The sequence below is a fragment of the Hemiscyllium ocellatum genome, chromosome 20 (genome assembly GCF_020745735.1).
Source record: "Hemiscyllium ocellatum isolate sHemOce1 chromosome 20, sHemOce1.pat.X.cur, whole genome shotgun sequence".
Taxonomy (NCBI): domain Eukaryota; kingdom Metazoa; phylum Chordata; class Chondrichthyes; order Orectolobiformes; family Hemiscylliidae; genus Hemiscyllium; species Hemiscyllium ocellatum.
The window spans coordinates 39,798,290-39,821,812 of NC_083420.1; the positions used below are offsets into that span (position 1 = coordinate 39,798,290).

Consider the following 23,523-nt stretch of genomic DNA (forward strand, 5'->3'; position numbering starts at 1 on the left):
AGTCAAGAATTAGTTACCACATGGGGGAGATGGTGCACTGAATGTGCTGATATTGTAATCTAAAGTGCTATGAAGAGCTTGATTTTATTCAAACTCTCATTCAAGAAGTTGTTTCTTACTCTTCGCACTCTGATTCCCTTCCTACTCTCTTTTTCATACTCCATCAAATCTCAGTCACCTGTGCTTTTTTTTTGACAACATACCATCTGAATCTGTTTCTCGTGGACACGCTGAAGTAGAGCTGAACTGTTGGATAAGGTATTAAACCAAGATCCAGATGGCTTCTCTGATAGTGTCTGCAGTGTGGTCAGTGAACTATGAATTTCTCTAGCTCACAGCTGCCTTTTAGTTTGTGTTAAAACTTAAATCGCAACCAGTAACAAAACTCTAGTTTTATTATATGAGCAAAGGTAAGTTTCGTAACTTTAAGGTTTTATGCAGTCATAAAATCATGATATGGCTATTAAATAAAATACAGAAACAAAGAGTAAAAGTAGAAATGGATAAAACAAGATTACAAAAATGATAATATAAAGAGTCCATTATCATTTGTCGGCTATTACCCATTTGAAAATTCCTCTTTCTAAAGATGAAGGAGTTGAAATCTTGAAGTCAAAATTCAGCAGTTTGTTGACTTTTGGAGCTGAATAATTGGAGACTGCTTTCCAGTTTGACTCAGTAGGTAGAGCAGTTTGAGAGAGCAGTTTCTCCTGCCTCACTAGTTCTGCAATTATAGCACTTGCAGATTGCTTGGACTCCTTGCAGAACTACAGTTGATTTCTGAAAGCCTTTCTCTTTTGAACTGAGAACTTTTCTCTTTGCAGATATTGCCTCAGAAAACTTCCCAGCAAGCTATGTTTAAAACAATGTCTTTCAGCCTTAGAGAAATCAGACTTAATGCAGCTGTTGTGTTAACATTTTCTGAGTCAGTATCCCACAAAGCAAAGTCAATTATACTGAAATTCCCTCTTGATGGGGATTTTTTGGTCTCTTTCCTTAAGTGTTTAAATCCTTTTCACCTTTAAGGCTACGTTTTGTTGTCCAAGCCTGTCTGCTTTTACCGGATGAAATAAAATAATCAAAAATTGGTCTTGTTACTTTTGGCGGGCATTTTTTGGTGCTGCGCCCATTATTTTAAATAGTTGTTGTCCTTCTTTATAAAACATGACATAGTTGTAAAGATCATGTATATTTATTTTTCTGCATTTTTAGTTGTGGACTGAAATGAGAAAATAACTATTTTAAAATTAGTGCTAGCTGGAGGATTGCTGCATGTTCGAAACTAATACACATTGTAAGCACCATTGACACAGCTGCTTATTTGAGCAGTGGCTAATGTGTGGTTGCAGATGAACTGGAACCAAGGAATTGTGCACAGATGGAGTTTTGGTTGGTGCAAATATCTGATTGGGCTATAGACTAGTGACCGGTAATGACAAAGGTCTTCTGCTTGTTAGCAACTATGTAATTGGTTTTCAGGCAGTTGAATAGCTTGGGGCTGTGAGCAAGATTCATAGAAGATATTAAATCTTTGTCATTGCCTGAGCACACTGTTCTCTGCAATAAAAGTCACTTTAAGCTTGAAGAAAACCAGTTTATCTTTCCTTTGGTTGCTGTAAGCTGTGACTTCTAATTGTAAGTGAACCAGTCACCTTGTTTTTCTTGCAAACCAGTGGAAATATCCAGAGAAGGACAACCAAGATGCTGCATTCTGACCAGAATAAGAATAATCTAAGCAATAATTATGAGCAGGAACCACTGAACTGCCTTACCAATCTTTCTCGGTGTCCATAGCACCCATGTTTTTATTTTAGTCTCAGCATGTAACAGGGCGATTATAAATGAGATTAGAATTTTAATTAGTAGAGTTACATGCCAATAATTTATTATTGTTTACTTGTAGTTGGAGTCTAATTACTTGTAGCAAATACTAAATTTTGTTAAGTACAAAAATCTGGTCTATGCTTTCCATCAACCTGAGTTGAAAAGATTGGTAGATTGGCAAACCTTGTACACTTTTAACATTTTTAACTTGTATGCTGATTCCAGGAATTGTGGGGATTCATTTCCAGCATGTTACCTCAACAAGGCATAATATGTAATGATAACAGCATAACGTAAGGGAATATGTGATGCACAGTACGACTCTGGGAAATGTGCATGTACACCGGTCCTTTAAGGTAACAGGACAGGTGGATAAAGTAGTCACGAAGGCTTATGGGATTCTTACTTTATTAATCAAGGCATGGAATTTCAGGGCAGGGCAATGATGTTGAAATTGTATAAAACATTGTTTCGGCCACAGCTAGAGTACTGTGTGCAATTTCGGAATGCACGTTATAAGAGGGAAATGATAGCACTGGTGAGCGCGCAGAGTAGATTTCCTAGGATGTTGTCTGGGCTGAAGAGTTTCAGTTATGTAGAGTGGACTGGGTTTGTTTTCTTAGATTGAGAGTAGAAATTTTGAGATGTACAAAATTATGAAGGGTATAGATAGGTTAGACAGGAAGAATCTTTTCCCCTTAATCGAGGGATCAGTGACCTGGAGAGGTAGATTTAAGGTAACGGACAGAAGGTTTAGAGGAGAAGTGAGGAAAATCTTTCAACCAGAGGGTGCTGGGAATCTGAAGCTCACTGCCTGTAAGGGTGATAAAGGCAGAAGCTCTCATAATATTTAAGAAGTATTTAGCTGTACACTTGCAATGCCAAAGCATGCAAGACTATAGGCCAAGTGCTGGAAAATGCAATTAGCATTGGTTGTTGTTTTTGACTGGTGCAGACCTGATGAGCTGAAGGGCCATTTTCTGTGCTGTAGATCTCTGTGATTCTAAGAGATCCCATGGAAATATCTCAAAGAAGAACTGTTGATCTCTTGCCATTGTCCTGATTAATATGATAGCCTTGCCCCTCTCTATCCATATTACCTCTATAAGCTCCCGGATTTCTTACCTTTGTCACTTCCATCAGTTTCCCACTGACAATCATGCCTACAGCTAGCTGGCCCCCTAAGTTCTGGAACTTCCTAGAAACATATTTCTATTTCATTGTTAATTTTGTGAAATATTTTGAGGATAGCATAAGATTGTGAAATGTTACGATCCCTGTAGAGACTGATAACGTTTTTTCAAGGGGAGATTTGAATCCTCAGTGACCAACTTACAGGGGTCAACCAAGATTTCAAGTTTTGAGACTCTTGCAGTAACAAAAAATGTAAAATCAACATCAACTAAGCATTGCTTGGTGCGCTTCTAATTATCTAAACTACAGTAAAAGGTATCCCTATTTCTTTCTTAATATGACTGGCAGACCCATAGCACTTTAATACCATGATTATTTTTCTCTCAACAGATACTGTATGTAGTTTTTTGTTTAAACATCCTGAATTCTTCTCAGTATTTCTGTTCACACTCTTCACTGTCACAATGGTGCAAGTCATCCAGAATCGATTTAAAAGCCTCTTCATGCAATCATCCTGAATATAGACAACTGACTTCTAGCAGCAGGGCACATACTGGCAACTTCATTCTTTAAATTTCTACAAGGTTCATTTCTTCAAATGGGGAAACTGTTCTCGCCAACATTCTGCTGTCACAGTAATAACTTCACTGCATTTTACAGACATAGTAGCATCACGATTGCACTTTATTTTCTCTGTCTCTCTCTCTCTCTCATTGTGTATGTATCTCTCTACCTCTTTCTCTCATTCCTCCTCCCCTACCTCTCCCTCACTTTCCTTTCCCTCCTTACTCTTCACCTCACAATGCACACTTCCACCACCCATTGTGTAAATGTATCTCTCCCCCCCTCTCCCTTTGTTGCACTGGCTTGCTTTGTCTGAATCATGTTGTCCGTATGTAATTATTTAAATATTATTGATGTTTCTCATACTTATTTCTGATGTAGTCATTTATGCTAGGGTGCATACAATATCACCTTTGCTTTGATAGCCCTTTCTACACTCTTCAAAATAGGATATTTATGCTTTATAGTAATGTTTAAGGAGATAATTCCAATGCAAAATTGTTGAGTGTGCTTTCCTTCAGCTGAGATGTTTAAGTAATACCTATTTCCCCTGTTCCTGTACATATGAAAAATCCCATGGTATCATTCGAAGTTCTGGTAGCTTTCCCATAACTATTGTTATGACACAGGGTAAATCCTCCTGCTTAAATTAAACAAGCAACACAGAAAAGATTTATCCCCTGCAGTAGTCTGTGAAAATTTGAGGGGCCAAGAACTATTTAAGGTAAAAATTAACAACTTTATTTCTTAAAGTATAACAGAGAATAATTAACAAACAACAATTTACAACTCCTTCCTCTAATGTATCTTTTACTTTCTCCTCTACAATGCTGGTCTGATAAAAATCCCGATTAAGATTTACAAAGCAAGCCTCCTTATCTCAAAATCAAGCATCTTTCAGTTCTTCTCTATATTCCCGTCTTCTTTTTTTCTCCTTGGGGATTCTGCTTCACAGGTTACTGATAATAAAGGTACCTTTAAGAGAGCTATTTTTCAGGCAAACTTTACATGCTGATGGCTTGGCAGTTCAGCTCCCACCTGTTTAATTTTCTCTGGTCTTATACCTCAAAGCATCGGATTGTGTCATTGGCTTTTAAAATTGTCAATATACTAAATTCAAACTTGATTGGAATTTGTTATTTTTTGGGGTATAATTTAAACTGATGGGCCTAATTCAAATCTGCTTTGTCGTTTCCAGGCAACCCAGCTAATCTAGCTTTTGACCAAGTGTTACATTGTCACCTTGAAAATGCTTGATGCTGTCACGTAGTTCTACTAGCTTTTAACTCTCTTAAAGATACAATACACCCACATATTCATAATGCTGTGCCAAAATTTATTTTTCAACACTAGATAAACTAGCTATACCTGTCATGTTTAAATGTGAATACAAATTGGGCAATGTGCCACAGATGAGAACCCAGCAAAAATGTTTATTTAATTCTGTTTTATTTAAATCTGAATTTGGAAGGTTTCTATTCGCTGAAGATGGACTCAATAGTGTGGAATTACACTTGCCCTTTCCACTTTAGAACAAAAGTTTGAAACTAGCTCAAATAGAGAAGTTATATATTTCATTATACTCTGATGGAGTCTGTTTTTAAATTCATTGTAAGTCTGAAACCCTAGTTTCATTATAACCCTAGAAGATGGGATGAAAGTGTTCTCAATCTAGCAGCTGTCAAGATGCAAAATTAAGTTAGCATTCATATTTCTTCAGAGACCTGAGCAGAATCAATAGAAATTTGGAAGAGAATCTGGAGTGAATCTGGAAGGTATTTAACCTGACTGGCGGGCCTGTCATCGAATTCCCATAAATACATTCTTTATATAAAAGAAAAAAAAGCATTTCAAATCAAGTTGCATTTATATAAAGCCTTTAACATAAATTGTTCTAATATACTTCATAGGAGTATTATCAAAAACAAGGTTTGCCACAAAATTGCAGGAGCTATTAGGACTGGTTGCCAAAAGCATCATCAAAGATGTCAATTTTAAGGGAGAATTTAAAGCGGGTGAGGTCGGGTTGTGGAGAGGTTCAGCGAAGGCATTCCTGAGCTTGGGATCTAGGCACTCAATGGACCGGCTTCTAATGTTGGAGTCAGAAAAATGACAAATGCTCACAAGGTCATAATGCAGTTGCACAGAGACCTCGGTTTGAAAGAAACAAATATTAGATAGTTGTTGAGCATCAGCACTTTTGCTGAACCATTGGCATGAGATAAAAGTCAAGACCGAGACAGAGAACAGAAATGAAATCATTCAATCACTGTAAGCAGTTTGAAAGTTTTATGGATAGTTTATGGGTTTCTTAGCCACCCTCTCAACTGGAGAATTTTACAGCCATAGTAATTGTAATATGCCTGAAGAGTTGATTTCTATGCATGTCTTTAACATGAAACCACTTATTACAAAGCATTTTCATTTAACTTCAATAATAATTAATCACATTCCAAACCAGTTATTTATCCATTTATATTTTCACAGTCACTTATGCTGTAAATGGGGAAACATGGTAATTTCTGGGTTTGCTCAAGGTTTCTTAATCTTGTAATTGTGTTGTTTCATTCTGCACTCATACAGTAGGTTAAGTAACCTTGCAGCTATGTTATCAGTGCCTCACAGCTATTTGTTGAATAAAATATGAACTTCTATAACAATCTATTGATATAACCAGATAGATTGGCGAAGTTAGAGCTGTTTTTTCTTGGAGAAAAGAAGATGCAGAGGATATTTTGGTGCATTCACTATCATGGGGTCATGACAGAGTAGTTGAGGCAGAATCTATTCCCATTCAAAAGGATTGAGAATAAGATGGTACCGAGTGAGTGAAATTGGCAAAAAAGACAACTGTGGATCTGAGAAAAAAAACATTTTTCATGCAGCAAGTGGTTAAAATTAGGAATGTCCAATCTTAGTCTGGTGAAGGCATAATAACTGCAAACATGGGAACCATTAAGGGAAGTTAGGTGATCAGGATTGTTGGGTTTAGGAGGTGGCACTCATGGTCATGATGAACTCAAGAGAGGGTATAAGGGGAGAGAGGAGAGAAACTAGAGCAAGATATGAGTTCATGTCTAGGCAGGGGAATGCATTAATTTATGTTTGATCACATAGGCTAGTGGAAGGCAGGGAAGTGGCTGAGATAACCAATGTGATTGTTTCAGTCTTACTTCCCTGAGTAGAGAGGACCTCAGTCAATCTCTCACTACTCTATTATTGGCCTTAATATCATCATTGGATGCTATGTTTGAGAGCAGTAAAGGGTAAATAGGAGAGAGAGAGAGAGTGCTATAGGAGGGGTGCTATAGTCTCTGCTGATTTTGTAAGAGGGAGAGTTCTCCAGACAACATACATGTGTTACTATTCTGTGATTTATTAGTATTTATCGTTATTCTGTTATGCTGATTCTAATGACTCTGATGAAATGAAGCTTGTCAAGCCCTTGGGTTTCATTAAGGTGACATTGACTTATTAAGTTTGAATACAATATTATGTTTCCAGCCCAGTGAACTGAGTGTAAGGAGGCGGGACAGGGAATGAGATTGTTTTTCTCCTACCATCAATATTGTTAAATATCGGTAAATGAGTATCTTGATCTGGGTGGGAGCGTGACCCAGGTTACTCTGACATTTTAGGAACAATTTAGACGGAGCTTGACTCTGTATGTTCCCTGAGTGTTTGATGAGATACTATCAAGGAGAAGTTATGCAATCCACATTTTACATGTGGACAAATTATTTCTTTAAGTTCATATCTGAGTGTTTTTGAAACATAATGAGGCTTTCTGCTGAGACCACCCTTGAAAATTGAGAGTTCTAGATTCACCCCGTATTCTGGGAGAACAAATTATTCCTCAACTCTCCTCTATTTCATTGAATTCTGATTGTGTGGAAGCAGGCCATTCGGCCCATCGAGTTCACACTGACTATCTGAAAAGCATTCCACCTAGACCCATCCTGTCCCTATAACCCGACATTTTCCATGGCCCATCCACTAATCTGCACATCTTTGGACTGTGGGAGGAAACTGGAGCACCCAGAGGAAACCCATGCAATCACGGGGAGAATGTGCAAACTCTACACAGACAGTCGCACAAGGCTGGAATCGAACCTGGGTCCCTACCGCAGTGAGGCAACAGTGCTAACCACTGAGCCACTGAGCTGCCTTCTTCCAAGAGGAAAGGAGAGATAATTACAGCAATAGCTCAGCATTTGGATTTGCTGAAAACACCATCAGAATCCTTGGAGATGGCTAAAATTCAGTTAAAAATGAGAAGCTTGCATTAGCAACAAAATAAATGAAACTGTTTGCATTATGATTAAAAGCCAAGGAAAGAGAAAAATAACAAATTGATTTAGCAGAACAAAAAGTAAAAGAAAGAAAGAGGGAGGGAAAGGAAAGGAAGAAAGAGAGAGAGTCTGAATTTCATAAATTGGCAATTAAACAGGAAATCGACGTTTCGGGCAGAAGCCCTTCATCAGGTATTCCTGACGAAGGGCTTTTGCCCGAAACATCGATTTTACTGCTCCTGGATGCTGCCTGAACTGCTGTGCTCTTCCAGCACCACTAATCCAGAATCTGGTTTCCTGCATCTGCAGTCATTGTTTTTACATAATTAAACAGGAAAGTCACCTTAAAAGGATGGAGGTGAAGGCTGAAGGTAAGCTTAGTGAGGGTGAGCAAATCCATAGCAGTCAAAGACCTGGTGAGGATCTGTTTAAATGTGTTCAAGTGTTGCCTAAGTTTGATGAGAAGGATGTAAAAGCTTTTTTCTTCTTATTTGAGAAGGTGGCTAAAGAAATGCAGTGACCAGGTGGGTTTTGTTAACCTAAACGAAACTTGTAGGTAGAGCCAGTGAGGTATTCGCATCACTATTGGAAGAGGTATCTGAAGTATATGAGAAGATGATAAAAGCCATCTTAAGTGTATATGAGCTTGTGCCAGAAGTGTTTCTAAAGACAGACCCTGATCAAATCCACACTCCATGTGAAGGATCAAATAAAGTAATTTTGTTAGGTGGAGAACGGCATTAAAAATAAAGCAAACCTATGACGTTGTTCAAGAGACAATTATTTTAGAGGAGTTAAAAACTCACTTCCTGAGGTAGTAAGAACTATTGTGAAAGAGCAGAGAATTAAAATTGCAATATTAGCAGATTAAATGGCTGATGAGTATGAGTTGGTTCATAAATCAAAAGTTTGGCTTCCAAACCAATTTCAATCCGTGAAGGATAGAAATTGGGGAAAAGAGAAATCCTCACATGGAAAGGCAAATGTAGATCTCGCTGAAGATCATAAGGATAACTTATCACAGGGTAAAAAGGAAACCTTTGAAGGGGAGAGAGAAGTCAAAAAGTGTTTTCACTGCAGTAAAGTAGGCTACATGAAATTATAGTTTTGGTAAGTTAGGAAAAGCATTCAGAAGTCGGATATAGGAAAACAGGAAAAGCCAGTGAATTTTGTTGGAATGGTAATGGAAGGCATTGTGGAGGCCAACAATCTGCACCGGAATATACAAGCTGGTTGGAGGTTGGCTAAGGAGGAAGTGCCAGATCTTCTTAAACCGTATACTTGCAAAGGTAAAGTTTACTCATGTAGGCCAGGAGCAGCAGGTAAATAGGTTACAATATTAAGAGATACAGGATCCTGTCAATCTTTGATCTTGAAAGATAAGGAGATATGTACTTCTGAAGGATTACCCCAGAAAAATGGTAATTCACAGTGAGACAAGAAGTGCTCAGTTATCTAGAGTGAAGTTAGAGTGTCCAGTGAAGAGCGGAGAAGTCGTGATAGGCGTACCAAACAAAATTGACCCTTGATTTGATTGTATCTCTGTGGGTAGTCCGGATAGAGTGAAAAATTTGAGTAGCTCCTCTACAGTTCTTTTAGCTGTGATATTGTGTAATGGAATGGCATCTGGAAATCTATTCGACATACCCATTATTGTTAACAACTACTGATTTCCACTTTTTGTTTTATGTTTAGGAACTGTACCATCATTTAAGATGCTTGAAAAAGGTTCCTCAAATGCAGGAATGGGCATTGAAGGTGTGGGTTTTATTAATGTTTGTGGTTTTCCAATTACTTGATTTGTATGACCTCTCTCGCAAAATTCAACTACATCGTTGTGCAGTCCAGACCAAAAAAAAATGTTTTTGTATTTTAGCTTAGGTTTTTCTGACCCTGAAATGACCGCCTACTGGTAGTTCATGTACCACCCACAACACCTCCTCTCTATAACCCACTAACAATATGACTTGATGAACTTCTGCCCATTTCTCATCTGCCTGAAATGTGATGGTCTCCACTTCCTCATTAAGACATCATATTTACAATAATAGCACACCGGGATTCTTCTTCTGTGTATGCCTTTTGATGCAATTGCTTTAGTTTCTCATCCTTCTGCTGTAACTCAGTTAATTTCTCTGAAATAAAGATGTCTGCTTTGTCATCTATTCGCACTTGTTTTGTCTCAAACATTTTATCAAACAGGGTCTCTGCTAATGCCACTTTAATGTTCTTATCTGTACTATTTGATCTCTCTTATTTCAACTGGTGACTTTGTGACAGAGTCAGGAAAAATCCATTCAAGGTGGCTATTGATGCAAGTGATATGGGTATCAGATATTTATCCAGGAAATTGAACATTCCTCAGCAGAAATATTCAACAGTTGAGAAGGAGACTTTGAGCTTGGTGTTGGCGTTACAACATTTCAACTTTTATGTTACCAGTAATATATCTGAGACAGTCATACACACTGATCTAACCCATTGATATTTGTGGAGAAATTTTAGGACAAAAATTTCAGACTGTTTAGATGAAGCTTGTGGCAGCCATTCAATTTGAAATTTGGGCATGTGGCAGGATGCGAAATGGGGGTGTTCAGAGGTAGGAGTGAAACAGACTGTAATAGAATTTGGTATGTATGTTTGCATATTTATAGGTAAAAACAAGGACTGCAGATGCTGGAACCAGAGTTTAGATTAGAGTGGTGCTGGAAAAGCACAGCAGGTCAGGCAGCATCCGAGGAGCAGGAAAATCGACGTTTCAGGCAAAAGCCCTTCATCAGGAATAGATGATTCTATTCCTGATGTGAAGGGCTTTTGCCCGCAACGTCGATTTTCCTGCAAATTGGATGTTGCCTGACCTGCTGTGCTTTTCCAGCACCACTCTAATCTAGACTCTGTTTACATATTTATAGCCAATGTAATGTGAATGGTTGTTGTCGGGTACTAACAATTTAAGATTAAGGGTTTTTTTAGGGGAGAGATGTGACAATGCTCCTTCTTTAAGAAGGTTAGGCTGTCCTTGAGTTTCTTTTTCAAAGGGGTTGTAAAGATAATGGCTCCAATTTGTCTGCGTGTATCTACTTAAAGAAGTTTTTTAAGGTGAAAAAAGCACTTGTACAGTCAATTCTCCCAGCTTTTCTCTGGTTTTGTTTTGGTTTTAACAGTCTAGCTGTTCAGACCAAGCGGTCAGTTTTTTGAGGCTGCTGGTCAAAGAAACAGCTACATGAAAGAAGGTGTTCTATGCCGAATCTCTCTGCCATCTCTTTCTACTTTAAGACCCTGCGTTTGATTTTACCTTTTTTGCCAAGTGGTGTTTATGGAGATTGTTGCAAAATTTAGAACAGCATCATTAAGTTTGGATAATCAGTTGGATAATTGGATAGGTTAAGTTATTCTCTATTCTGTTCTCTTTTGTTTGTGTTTCATTTGGTACTCTGAAAATGAATTGTTTTTTTTAAACCAAAGGGGTTTGACAAGCTGCATCACTCCTGGAACATCCAATTTAACACCTGCTCAAAACAATGAGAAAAGTTAGGGTCTGGGATACCTTGTTGAAGAAATTCTCTGGACTCCTACCTTGAGCATTGACAAACTTGATAGTATGATATCACGGGGAACACACAATTCCTTAGTACTGTCTGTTGCATCTTCAAAACGCTTCCCGATTGCTGCAGATTTATATAATACAACAAATGCCGAGTTGACAGTTTCTCAATCTTACACAAAACCACAAGATAGTCACTAGAAGATCTACGTGAGCATGCACCAGGCAGAGTCCAAAACTGTACATAACCTGCTATTGTTCTCAGACCTTGAGTCAGTGCACACTCCAGATACTACTTTATTCCATTGATAACATTTGGCTGAGTTGCGCTTTCTACAGATAAACAGTTCATGAGTTATGTGGGAAAAGCAGAAGTTATGTGGTTGTTATAGAATGTTCTACCAGGCTAGCACCACCTAGGACAAGGGGCAAAACCAAGCAAGAGCAGCACGATAACCGACCAAAATCTCTGCAAACAAGCAGTCCAGCAAAAACTGCTTCCACACTTCTTGAAATGTTTTGAGGGGGGTCTGGCCTGGTTCATAACATCATGCACAAAGCCTTGTTATCTGGGAACAGTGCCTCTGTGGATATTCTATTCAGAATATAATGTATATTATATTCAGAATATATTACAATCAGACTTATTCAGTTTTGAAGGAGAGTAATGCAGGAATCGAAATGGTAACTCTGTTTCTCTCCTCACAGATCTGCCATATCAGCTGAGTTTCTCCAGCATTCTCTGTGTTTGCTTTAAACTTATTAATGTCAGATCAACCCCCAAAGCTGTTAGCAGATTTCATATCAGTTTTTAAAATAGATTCAACTTACTTGTTGTGCACTTGAAATTGTCAGATAAAAACCTTGTATATTGCAATTAGATGCTTAAAAGAGTTACCCTGTTTTCAAAGCTGTCGTTTCCTTTACTTTGTAAATTGCTGTATACCAAACTTATTGGTAAGTTTTCTTTAATAAATGTTTCAAACATTTGAATAAAACCTGTTTAAATGTGTGTAACACATTTGAAAAGTACAATTATATTGCACAATTTAAAAAATGTAACTTTGTTGCTAAATTGTTCAAGAAAGCAGTTGCGTTCTAGAGCATTTAAAATCTGAGCACTGAGTGGGATTGTGGTCCAGCACACAGTTATACTGAGGTTGGATAAAGAAACTTGGGTAAAAGCAAGAAGTGCTGAAAATGAACAATTGATTCATCAGTACCTGAAAGGGCAAAGGGTTTAGGTAACAGCTCAGGATTGGAAAGTTGTCAGCATTAGAAAGGCCCCTCCCCTTAAGCAAACTTTTTTTAAATTGATGGTAAACCTTCACTTCAGTTTTTTATTCTTGGATTGTAAACTACAACGGCTTACATTTATGACATTGCCTTTAATAATCCTAAGGAGCTCCACAGGACTGTTAACAAAATAAAGTTGACAATGAACCAAATGAGAAATCAGCAAAATTTTCCATACCTTGGATGAAGAAATACGTTTTAATGGAATGTCAGAAAAGAAGATAGAGAGAGAGGCCAATAATAGGCAATAATAAAAAAATTACAAGAGGGTAATTTGAAAAAAAGTAGCAATAACTTCACAGTTGAATCATGAGAAACAGAGGCCAGTTAATGAAGAAATTCCACATTTGAATTAGAATTGTAATGAATCCCAGATGAAAATAGCTTTAGTCAAGTCTTAGTACCATTGCTTATTTAACTGTTCATCCAAAAAATTAATTTTGCTTAAAAAAGACACTTAACACAAATGTGTTTCACACTGAAGTGATTAAATTATGATATTGCAAAACTGTCCTGGATGAATTTTGTCAGTAAATTGACTAAGTTTGTTACATTGAAAGGCATCTTCATTCAATCTGAAATACTAATCAGAGTCCCTAAAGCAGACTTTTATGGAAAATAGAGATGTCATCTACTTATGCAACATGAGATACATTTTTGATGCACAGGGGAAAACTCCTGGCAGAAGAGTATATGATGTTGAGCATAGGTGCTCAAGATGGAAAGAAAAAATAATTTTCCGAAACTGAGGTCCCTTATCTTGAATATTATTAATACTCATATCTTGTCTTTCCATCAAATTTTTCTTGTGAAAACTCTAATATTGATTTCCATGTGTTGATATGAAAAACAATAGACACCTAATAATTTATTGTAGTGATCAAATGTAACACACCACCCCTCAAATCTTTTTCTGCACTATTCCTTCTGGCAATATTGATTTTTATTAATTATTACATTAGATCTGACTGGAACTTGTGTATCTGGTCAGCCATACATCCGATTATAATTCATATTTTCATCAGACGTACTCCTATTCTTAAAATTATGGAGCGATATAGAACATGTGAGTAGCAGAGCATGCTTTACAATTTCATGTGTCCACAGATATCCCCACATTCCTTGTCTTCCAAGCCCAACTTGTCATGTCCAATAATTTTCATCTTGAAATTGAAAATATTTAATGATTGCTAAAGTGACCTCCTCAGGTGGGCAAACTGAGAAAGGTGACACCTGGAGCACTAAACCCAGGTCTTTTGGCACAGAAGTACTTGTACAACAAAATGATTACAGAGCACTAGAAAATGTTTTGAATCTTGAACCATTTGTTGTACATTTTAAAAATCGTAGATAACTGTACCGAGATGAGCACAAACATGGCTTGGATCAAGCCAGAACTCCAAATTTCAGTCAATTGGGAGATTTTAGCTTTTCAGGCTTCCTTTTTTTTGGCATTTGCACTTGCAATCGAATGAAAGGACAATCGATCTTCTAAAATCTCATTCACAAATAAAAATATGACTTTCTGAGGCTAATTATTACATTTCTTGGTGTCTCATTCATGCAGAAGGCTCAGTCGGTCTCACAACATCAATTAAGTTCAAACTGCCAAATATCAGATATTTAAGTGGCCAGTAAAAGAAAAGATTAATTTCAGAGTCCTAGTCTTTGAGAAACTAAAGCAAAATTTCAATACAGTTCACAAAGCAGCTCTCTGCTTTCATGTTGGACAGAAGCACTATCTTCACACTATATAAAAATAAATTGCAAAAATTGAGGATTGCTGTCTCCATTCTTTCTTCCCTTCAGAATGGAATCTTAGTCTCTTATTTCATCAACTTTGTACATTCACAGATTTCGACATATTGGGGTGGCACCATTAATAATTACTTTTCTTTCAACAGAAAGGTTCACTGAATTATGGATTTTGTTTGTTGGTCAAGCTTATTACACAAGCTGTTGAGACAGTTATTTTGAGATCACAGGGCAGCTTACCTCCAGAAATATTCTCTCTTCTAAATTTCACAGGGCATTGCCATTTTTATTTTCTCTTTCGTTTCTAATTAAACAATAAAAAATATATTCAGAATTTTGTTGAATGGCTTACTTTGCAGACAGACTGGAAGCATTAAAATGCTGAAACAAGCATTCTATTGCATTATTTGAACTCGAAGAAATTATTTTCCAAGTGCTCATTGTATATATTTTTGTGCTCCTGTTGAAAGGTTGGGCCAATCTCGTGTTAGTATACCTCATATCTTATGTTAATTTTTGTATTGAGAGGTGAGAAATTCTGAAGCATGTAACTCCATTCCTGACTCACCAAAGCCTGTACACCGTCTGCAAGGCACAATTCAGGAGAGTAATGGAATAAGCACCACTTGCCTATATGAGTGAAGTTCTAGTAACCTTAAAGATTCTCCGTGTTATACAGAACAAAGCAACCTGCTTGACTGGCACCCTGTTCATCACCTTCAATAATGTCTGCCTTAACCATTGATATACAGTGGCAGCAGTATGTATCATTTACACAATGAATTGCAGCAGTTGTAAAGCCTCCAGCAGCATCTTTCAAACCCATAACTTTTAACACTAGCAAGGACAAAGGCACCATTTGCAAGGGAGCACCTCCACCTGCATATACTCTTCCAAGGTGCATCTCTTCCCAACTTGCAACTATATCTTCGTTAATGTACTGTTGCTGGGTCAAAATCCTGTCGCTCCCTTCCTAAGAGCACTGGGTGTACCTACCTCCCATGGACAACAACGATTCAAGAAGGCAGTTCATTGAGAACTCTCAAGGGCAGTTAGGGGTGAGCAGTAAATGCTGGCCTAGCCAGTGATGTCCACATCATATAAACAAATAAAAATAAATTTTCAAAAATAAGCACAAAGGATTGAAAAAGGAACAATTTTCTGCTCTTAGAGAGTTTTTCAACCTGTTTAAGGCTTTTGTGAGGACCAAGATGCCTCTTTAAAATCAGGGCAGAATGTAGTTGAAAATGCAAGCTTTTCGGTCCACATACATCCTGATTAAATAGTGTTAACTACACATTATTTCTGGGACATCAGTACTTTGGTTTCTAAGGGAGATATTTTAAATCAAGAAGTCGGTTACCACCATTTGAATGGTAGTTAGAAAGAAAAAGGGAAAACTGCATTGCATTTTTCATGCCTTCAGGATATTGCAGCCAATGCGCCAATGAATTACTTTTCAAATGTTGTTCCTGTTGCTTTCTAAGCTATCATCACAATCCAAACTGAGATTAACTGTGAAGATGTAGAGAAAACTGGAAGTTTTCAGTCTTGGGTTGTCACGTTACAAAATGGAAATAACTTTATAATCACATAGTGGTTTTGTTTTTGGGAAATTAGAGACATTGGTACTAACCTTTTAATTATATCACCTGTGTGACAACTTGCCATTCTAGGGAATTATATTCCCAGCCATGGTTTACTGTCTGCTGACCCCTGTATTCAAAGTCACAGAGTTATTGTTAGATATGGGGGCGGCACGGTGGCCCAGTGGTTAGCACTGGAACCAGGGTCCCAGGTTTGATGTCAACCTTGGGCGACTGTCTGTGTGGAGATTGCACATTCACCCCGTGTCTGTGTGGGTTTCCTCCGGGTGCTCCAGTTTCCTCCCACAGTCCAAAGATGTGCAGGTCAGGTGAATTAGCTATGCTAAATTGTCCATAGTGTTACCAAAAGAGTAAATGCTGGAAAATCTCAGCAGATCTGGCTGCATCTGTAAGGAGAGAAAAGAGCTGACGTTTCGAGTCCAACTGACCTTTTGTCAAAGTCCATATTTTTTGCACATAGTGTTAGGTGCATTTATCAGAGGGAAATGAGTCTGAATAGGTTACTCTTTGGAGGGCGGTATGGACTGGCTGGGCTGAAGGGCCTGTTTCCACATTTTAAGGAACCTAATCTAATCTAATCTAATCCAATCATAACGGTGGTGATTTGTGAGATTTTTAATGGCGCCATTGAGAGGTTTTGAGGGAAGTATGAAGTAAATCCAAAATTTTCTTGAATAATCAATAACTTTGCAATTTGTTACAAATAAAACAGGGCTTTATAACCCACTGAAATATTCAAAAAAATTGGCATTTCCAAAAGTCTGTAAAATATTTCTTTGACTTCTCCATAAGCGCTATTCAAGGAGCTTTCCACTGCAGAGGAAACAAAGCTTACTATTAAAATAATTAATGCGCAGTCATAATTTAGTCTGAGAAATACAACTAATTTTTTTCTTTTGTTTGTTGTGATTTGAACCTCTTTCATTTGGTGTAACATTATAATGTTCAGAGTTAATAATTTTGTATAAAAACTGTATTTGCATTTCAGAAAGCAGCTAATAGCAACCAAATATACAAGCGTATCCAAATGTAAGTGGCAGACTATAAGCTATTTGCATCAAGAATTGTGTTGTTTGTAGCAACTTAACTAGCCTGAGGCCTTTTATTTGGCAGTGCTGAGTGAAATAAGGGGAGCAGCAGGTGAAAAGAAACTGAGTAAAGCAGAGGAAAATAAATCTCAAAGGTTTGCTTACATCTTTTGTTTTTAGCTGGTGTCAAGATGATTATCTTGTCACACCATCACCATAATTCAATTTGTGGTTGCATTTAAGCAAGATGAGACATTCCTTTTCTCGTGTGCAAAACAAGTAGAACAATCCCAGTACTCAAGCTGTCAGTAGTCTATTTGGTGTGCACAGACCATTTTGTAAAATATGCACAATGTAGTGAATATAGCCAGATATGTAAGATGACCAATCTTGTTCAAGACCACAGCTTAGCTGAGCTACAGCCTAAGCTCAGCTGCAGCATTTTGCTGATATGGCTTTAACAAAGGGTCTAAACGATGAGTTAAGCAACAGAAGATTAATCACTATTAGAGTTAAGGAATGTTTTATCCCTGGGATTGTAGAAGGAAGCAAGAAATATGCATCCTCCCTTTCCCCGTTTAGTTATAGATTAAGAGTTCTTAAATCTTGCTCTTAGGTGTAAGCCTCCTCTTCAGTCAGCATTTTCCTTGTCATGGATGCATATCTCAGTGCAATCTGTGATGTTTTGAGCAAATGAATACTTTATCTTGAGATTTGAAATGGCTCAGTGTTTATTTAGGAAACTTTTCAATGGCATTCAGTGATAATTTACTACAAATACTGCTGATTGACTTCAATATATTTATGTTCATGTTGAATAAATGTTGTTAGGTGGTAAGTGTTGAAATCATTGACATGCCTTATCCATATTAAATTACTGAGTTGAATTGATAAGTGCACACAATCCAGCTGGGTAATGACTGAATCTCTTTCCTAATGATTGTTAAGCTCCTTTGTAAAGTTGCTCTGAGTAATACATTCCTTTAACCCTGATGGTAATCAGATTCCAGCTATTTCAAAAGAATGTTGAAGTGATTATTTTGTAACATTAAAAAAGAAGCAGTAAATATTATATGCACACACCCCAAGTTCACATTTATTACATAATAATGACTGCAGTTCAAAAATAATTAATTGGCTTTACAGACATCTCGGGTATTCGGAGGTGGTTATATTTGCTAACCTTAAGAGGAAATTCTCTTTACAATTTCATACCTATCCTCTAAAATGACTGTTGATTTTCTCCCAAAAAAGGAAGCTACTTTTCTAGGTTAACTCCAACCCACTCTGCTCCTGCAGAAAGCTGCATGAAAGCACCATTTTCTTCAGCCTTCCCAGCAGGTTGCAGAAATGATGTACAGGTTGTTCTGCTATAATGCGCATTTCATTAATGTGAATTTGCTACTACACGATCAGGAATTGGGGACACTGTTCGTAAAGTGCAAACTTTTAAAGCATGTATTGGTTAGAACACAATTCCAGCCCCATTAGTTTAGATGGTGCTGCTGTTGCACAATTGTCTTAGAACACAGGATTGCACAAGAATGGAACTACTGCTTTATAGCAGAACTGACTGTATCCATTTAGCCTATGAATTGCCTCCCTTGATAGCTTTCAAAATCAAGCTTTGGAACATCAAGTTCAAAAATCTTTCTCTGAAATGACCTCCAATAAGGTCCCGTTTTCCACGGATATTATTTTGTGTAACTGTCTGCATATTTTGTTAGAGCTTCTTAAGTCAGATGGGCACTCAGTTTCCCACAAAAAATGAATCCTTGCATTTCTTTGAAACTGCTGCAAATGTGAGTTACTTTGAACCTCCATGCTGACATTGTCCACTTGGCTGCCTGGAGTTGCTATATTGTACATTCTCCTTCACCATGCCATAGAGATACCGGAAATATGGTTCAAATTAATAGAAGTTAACATAAATTTTTATTGATGTTGAGAAAGAACTATTAATTTTGTGTATTGGTGCATTTTACTTCTAATGGTCTTTCCAACAAAGCATTAATATTTGAAATCTAGCTTGTATTACCCAGTATAATAATTTGAAACCCAACCTTATTAGAAAAAATAATTAATTTTACAAATGCACAGTTGACTATAAAGATTTGTTTTTAAATCTCTTTAGACATTATATCTAAGGTAATACCAAAAAATTTGTTGTTTAGCCACACTCCCTTTTTCTGCTAGAGCTGTTTGTATTACTGCAGTATTGGATGTCTCAAACTTGAGATGCACACGCTGTTAGATCAGCTGTCAGTAGCCTGCTTGTTCTACTTTCACTTAAGCTGTGCTGTCACCACTATACCCTACAATCCAATTGTATAGTAGGAGCTCAAAAATTAACGTTGTCTTTTGTAAATTTAGGCTTCATAATAAAAAGAATAGCAAGTACCAAGCATGGATTTGAGCCAGTAATTCAATCTTCTGACTCTGTTGACACTCATAAATTACTTGAGCCTAGCTTTTACAGTTTGACGTCACCCGAACTGCTCAGTTGAATTACTGCCTTGTAAGTTGCTGGCAGCCATTTATTATCTTATATATCTAAACTATGCAGCTATAAATAATGCTAACACTATAATCTGTCTGTCAACATGCACCGCCCTACAACATGTCGAATTTGTAACAGAAATGCTGTAACCTTCCAATGCCTATTGCTTTTTTGTTGAACAGTGGATTTTAGCATCAGTTGTGATGTAAACTGTGGATTTACATTAATGTGTTCTTACTATTTATTGTAAGTTTTAGTTTTGAGTTGTGGGATTTCTATGTCTGAAATTAATAATTAACTTGTAATTATTTCTGTAGCCATGGCGATTTTTTAAAAAACAGTTCTTGAGGCCATGACTTTAGAGTGAATCAACGCTCTGGTTAATTTTATTTCCATCTGTATAGAGCTCTGAGGTCCATCCATGGCAGAAACTTCCAGAAGTGGAAGTCAGTGCTGTGAATTACATCAATTGTTGAGGGTGTGCAGCTTACAAGAAATGCTGGAGTGACTGGGTTTTTACACTAGCAATGGATTTTTGTTTATTTTTGATTTATTTTAGATAAATAGTAGGGCCCCAAGTTCATTAGAGTTTTTTAAGGACCTGTATTATAAAGAGGAAGTTCTTACTTTGCAGGAGCAATCATAGAGATGTATAGAACAGAACAGAACCTTCAGCCCAAGTCCTTCATGCCAACCAGATATCTTAAATGAATCTAGTTCAATTTGCCAGCATTTAGCCCATATCCCTTTAAACCCTTCCTATTCGTAGACCCATCCAGATGACTTTTAAATGTAGTAATTATACCAGCCTACACCAATTGCTCTGGCAGCTCATTTCATATACGTGCCATCCTCTGCATGAAGAAGTTGCCCCTTAGATCCCTTTTATATGTTTCCCCTCTCTCCTGAACCTATGCTGTCGACTTTTAAACTCCCCTACCTTGAGAAAAAGACCTTGACTGTCCACCCTATCCATACTCCTCATGATTCTATGCACCTCTTTAAGGTCACTCCTCAACCTCTGATACTGCAGGGAAAATAGCATCAGCCTCTCCCTATAACTCAAACTTCCAACATTGGCAACATTCTTGTAAATTTGTTTTGTATCCTTTCCAGTTTAACAACAACTTTTCTGTAGCAGGTCCTGTGAAGTCTTTGGAATAGGATGGCTGTGTGGACCCATGCTTCTGAGAGGGAAGGTTGTGTAGTGAACTAAGTTGCCTTGGCGTGAGGAACTAATATTAGTTACAGACCAAAAATATTTGGATGAAACACTGAAGAGGTTACTTGAAGCTGAGTACATTGAAGCTTAGGTATACATTAGTTGCAAGAACAAGCTATCTGTGCCTCCTGTTTAAATGTTGAAGTCACAAGTAACCTAAACCACCTCATGCATTGGATACAGGGAATCTGATATGAATATTGTATGATTGTGTTTTGGGTGCTGGCCAATGTGTCTTTTGGGTACTATACAAAAGCTTTTGGTTTGCTTTCAATCTATGAGGCAATTTTTTGGGATTAATAGGATTATACTTTTACTGTGTGTTTAAAAAAAAGTTTCAGTTTGTATTATGAGTAGATGATTTGATTATTTTGATCTTATCCTCATTTATTTTTTATTTATTCGTTCACATGATAAGGGTGTCAATGGCTAGGCTAGCATTTACTGCCCATCCTAATTGCTCGAAGGGCAGTTTAAGAATCAACCATGTTGCTTTGTGCCTAGAGTCACATATTGGACCGACCAGGTAAGGTTGGCACTTTCTTTCCCTAAAGGGCATTAGTGATCCAGATGGCTTTTTCTAACAATTGGCAATGGATTCATGGTCACCGTTAGACATTTAGTTCCAGATTTCTTTTGTATTGAATTCAAATTCTACCATCTGACATGGTGGGATTTGAACCTGGATCCCCAGAGCATCACCTGTGTCCCTTAATTAACAGTGCAGTGATAATACCACTAGCCCATTCCCTTCCCAATAATTTTCTCAATAAACTCATGTTTTATCATTAAAGCAAAGTCAGCAGCATTGTGTGCCTACCTTTGAGCAAGAGATCATTTTCTTAAAACCAAAACAAATCAAAATATGATTTATCAAGCCAGGTTCCTATCTAAGATCCAACTTGTCCTGTAACAACATGAGCTGCGATACTACCACAGTATTACACAGGCTCTGTGCTCGAGCGTTCTGCCTGGTAAGAAGAATTACAAATGCAAAGAAAGATTTGAAAAGCTGATGCTTCTTCACTAAAATAGAATATAATTAAAGATTATTTGATGAAAGTATTTAAAACTTTAATGCGTTGGTTAAGGGATCTGCAATGAGAGTAAATATGAGTTGTTGATGCTGTTCTATTCATGTGGCACTTTTACCAAATATCTTAATGTGCTCTGGGGTGTGTATTAAGAAAAAAATGAGAATTTTGTTTTTTGGAAGAAATGATGCAACTCTTAGTTGGGTATGTAGGTTTTTGGAGATGATGTTATTTGTCCTAAGGAAGGAATTTCAGAATGAGGGATCTACATGGTTTTACCAAGAGGAAGCTTTCTTGCCTAATACGTTTGGCATGACTGTGATATCAATGAATGACCATAGCCAATCTGTAAACACCTGTACTAACTCTTATACAGCAGTCAATTTACAGTTAACTGTGCTTTTCTACTAGGGAGTCATTTTGAATCCTTTGGTGTGTCAATATGTAAGACATAATTTTTTTATGTAGCATGATAATGCATTGGGAGCCTATCAAATGGGTTTAAACAATCCTTTTACAGCTGTTTTTATTCTAATTTAAGCTGTTATAGGATTAGTCAGCATCAATGAGATTCACCATGAATAGGCATGATTAGAGTACATTAATGAATGAGAAGTAACTCTGGTCCTTGTAATGCTTGTGACTTTATTTTGAAAATATAGATATTTATGTTGTGGCATCAAATTTGAGATTCTGAAATTTATGCTAAATAGGGGATGTCCTGTCTTTCAGGGTGATTATGATCCCACAAAAACAAAGGTGCTTCACTTGAGTATGAACCCTTGCAGTTTGGCAAAGGAACATCACATCACAGAGCAGAAGACCCTAAAGGAAGAATGTGTGAATCTCCGAGAACGGGTGCGGATCCTCGAAGAGGGCATAGTCCCTGAACAATTGGGGTCACGAACCAATCTGCCACCGTCTCAGGAAATTGCAGGTACCTTTAAACCTGAGTGGAAATATCAGGCCCCTTACTGCTGCAACCATCATGCTGTTTTTAACCACAAGAATTTAGTGCTGATCTAATGCTCAGCTAGTCAGCCTTGCATTTACCATCTTCCACTTGAATGCGTTCAAAACCCAAGTGTCCATATCCTAAATCATGTCAAATCTCATGATCTTATACTGTCTCTGTATTCAGCAAAGCCTTAATTTTTACTTCTTGTCCTTCTGTTCAAATCCTGCTATGACCTTGTCCTTTCCTGAATGTAATATCTTCCAGCCTAACAGTCCTTTGTGATGCCTCTGTTCCTTTGATTCTAGCCTCTTTTGCATCCTAAATTTCTTTTGCTTCGCCATTGGCAGCCATGTCTTGAGATATCTGCGGCCTTGTCTCTGTAATTTGATCCTTAGCATCTCTGCCTTTGTCCCTCTCTTTCCTCCATGATGGTCCTTAAAACTTGCCTTTTCCTGACATTTCCATATGCAATTCGTATGTTATCTGATAAGGCTCACATGAATCATTCTACAGGATAGAAGGAGACCATTCAGCCTATTAGTTTCACACTGTGTCTCTGTAAGAGCCATTCACTCTTCTTAATTTTTCCCATCTCTAAGCAAGTATTTTCCAGAACCTATTATGCTTTTTTTAAACAGGTGCTGCCACCCTGTAATGATTTGTGCCTCTCTGTTCTTGCTCTTCCTTTAAATTCTGCTTCTTATGTATAGGTTTGGTGGATTAGTCAGGGGTTAATGTAGAGTAATGGGGAATGGGCTTTAGTGG

At 37.4% G+C, this 23,523-nt stretch overlaps 1 protein-coding gene across 4 annotated transcripts in view; it reads left to right on the forward strand.

Annotated features, from left to right (window-relative positions):
• The window catches only part of mad1l1 (mitotic arrest deficient 1 like 1), an 897,160-nt gene that overhangs the window by 418,965 nt on the left and 454,672 nt on the right, over window positions 1-23,523 (forward strand). For all 4 annotated transcript variants that reach the window (XM_060840293.1, XM_060840292.1, XM_060840294.1 and 1 more), the window contains exon 16: window positions 22,533-22,737. In XM_060840293.1, the coding sequence (XP_060696276.1) occupies window positions 22,533-22,737 (205 nt within the window). The remainder of the gene's footprint in view (window positions 1-22,532; window positions 22,738-23,523) is intronic.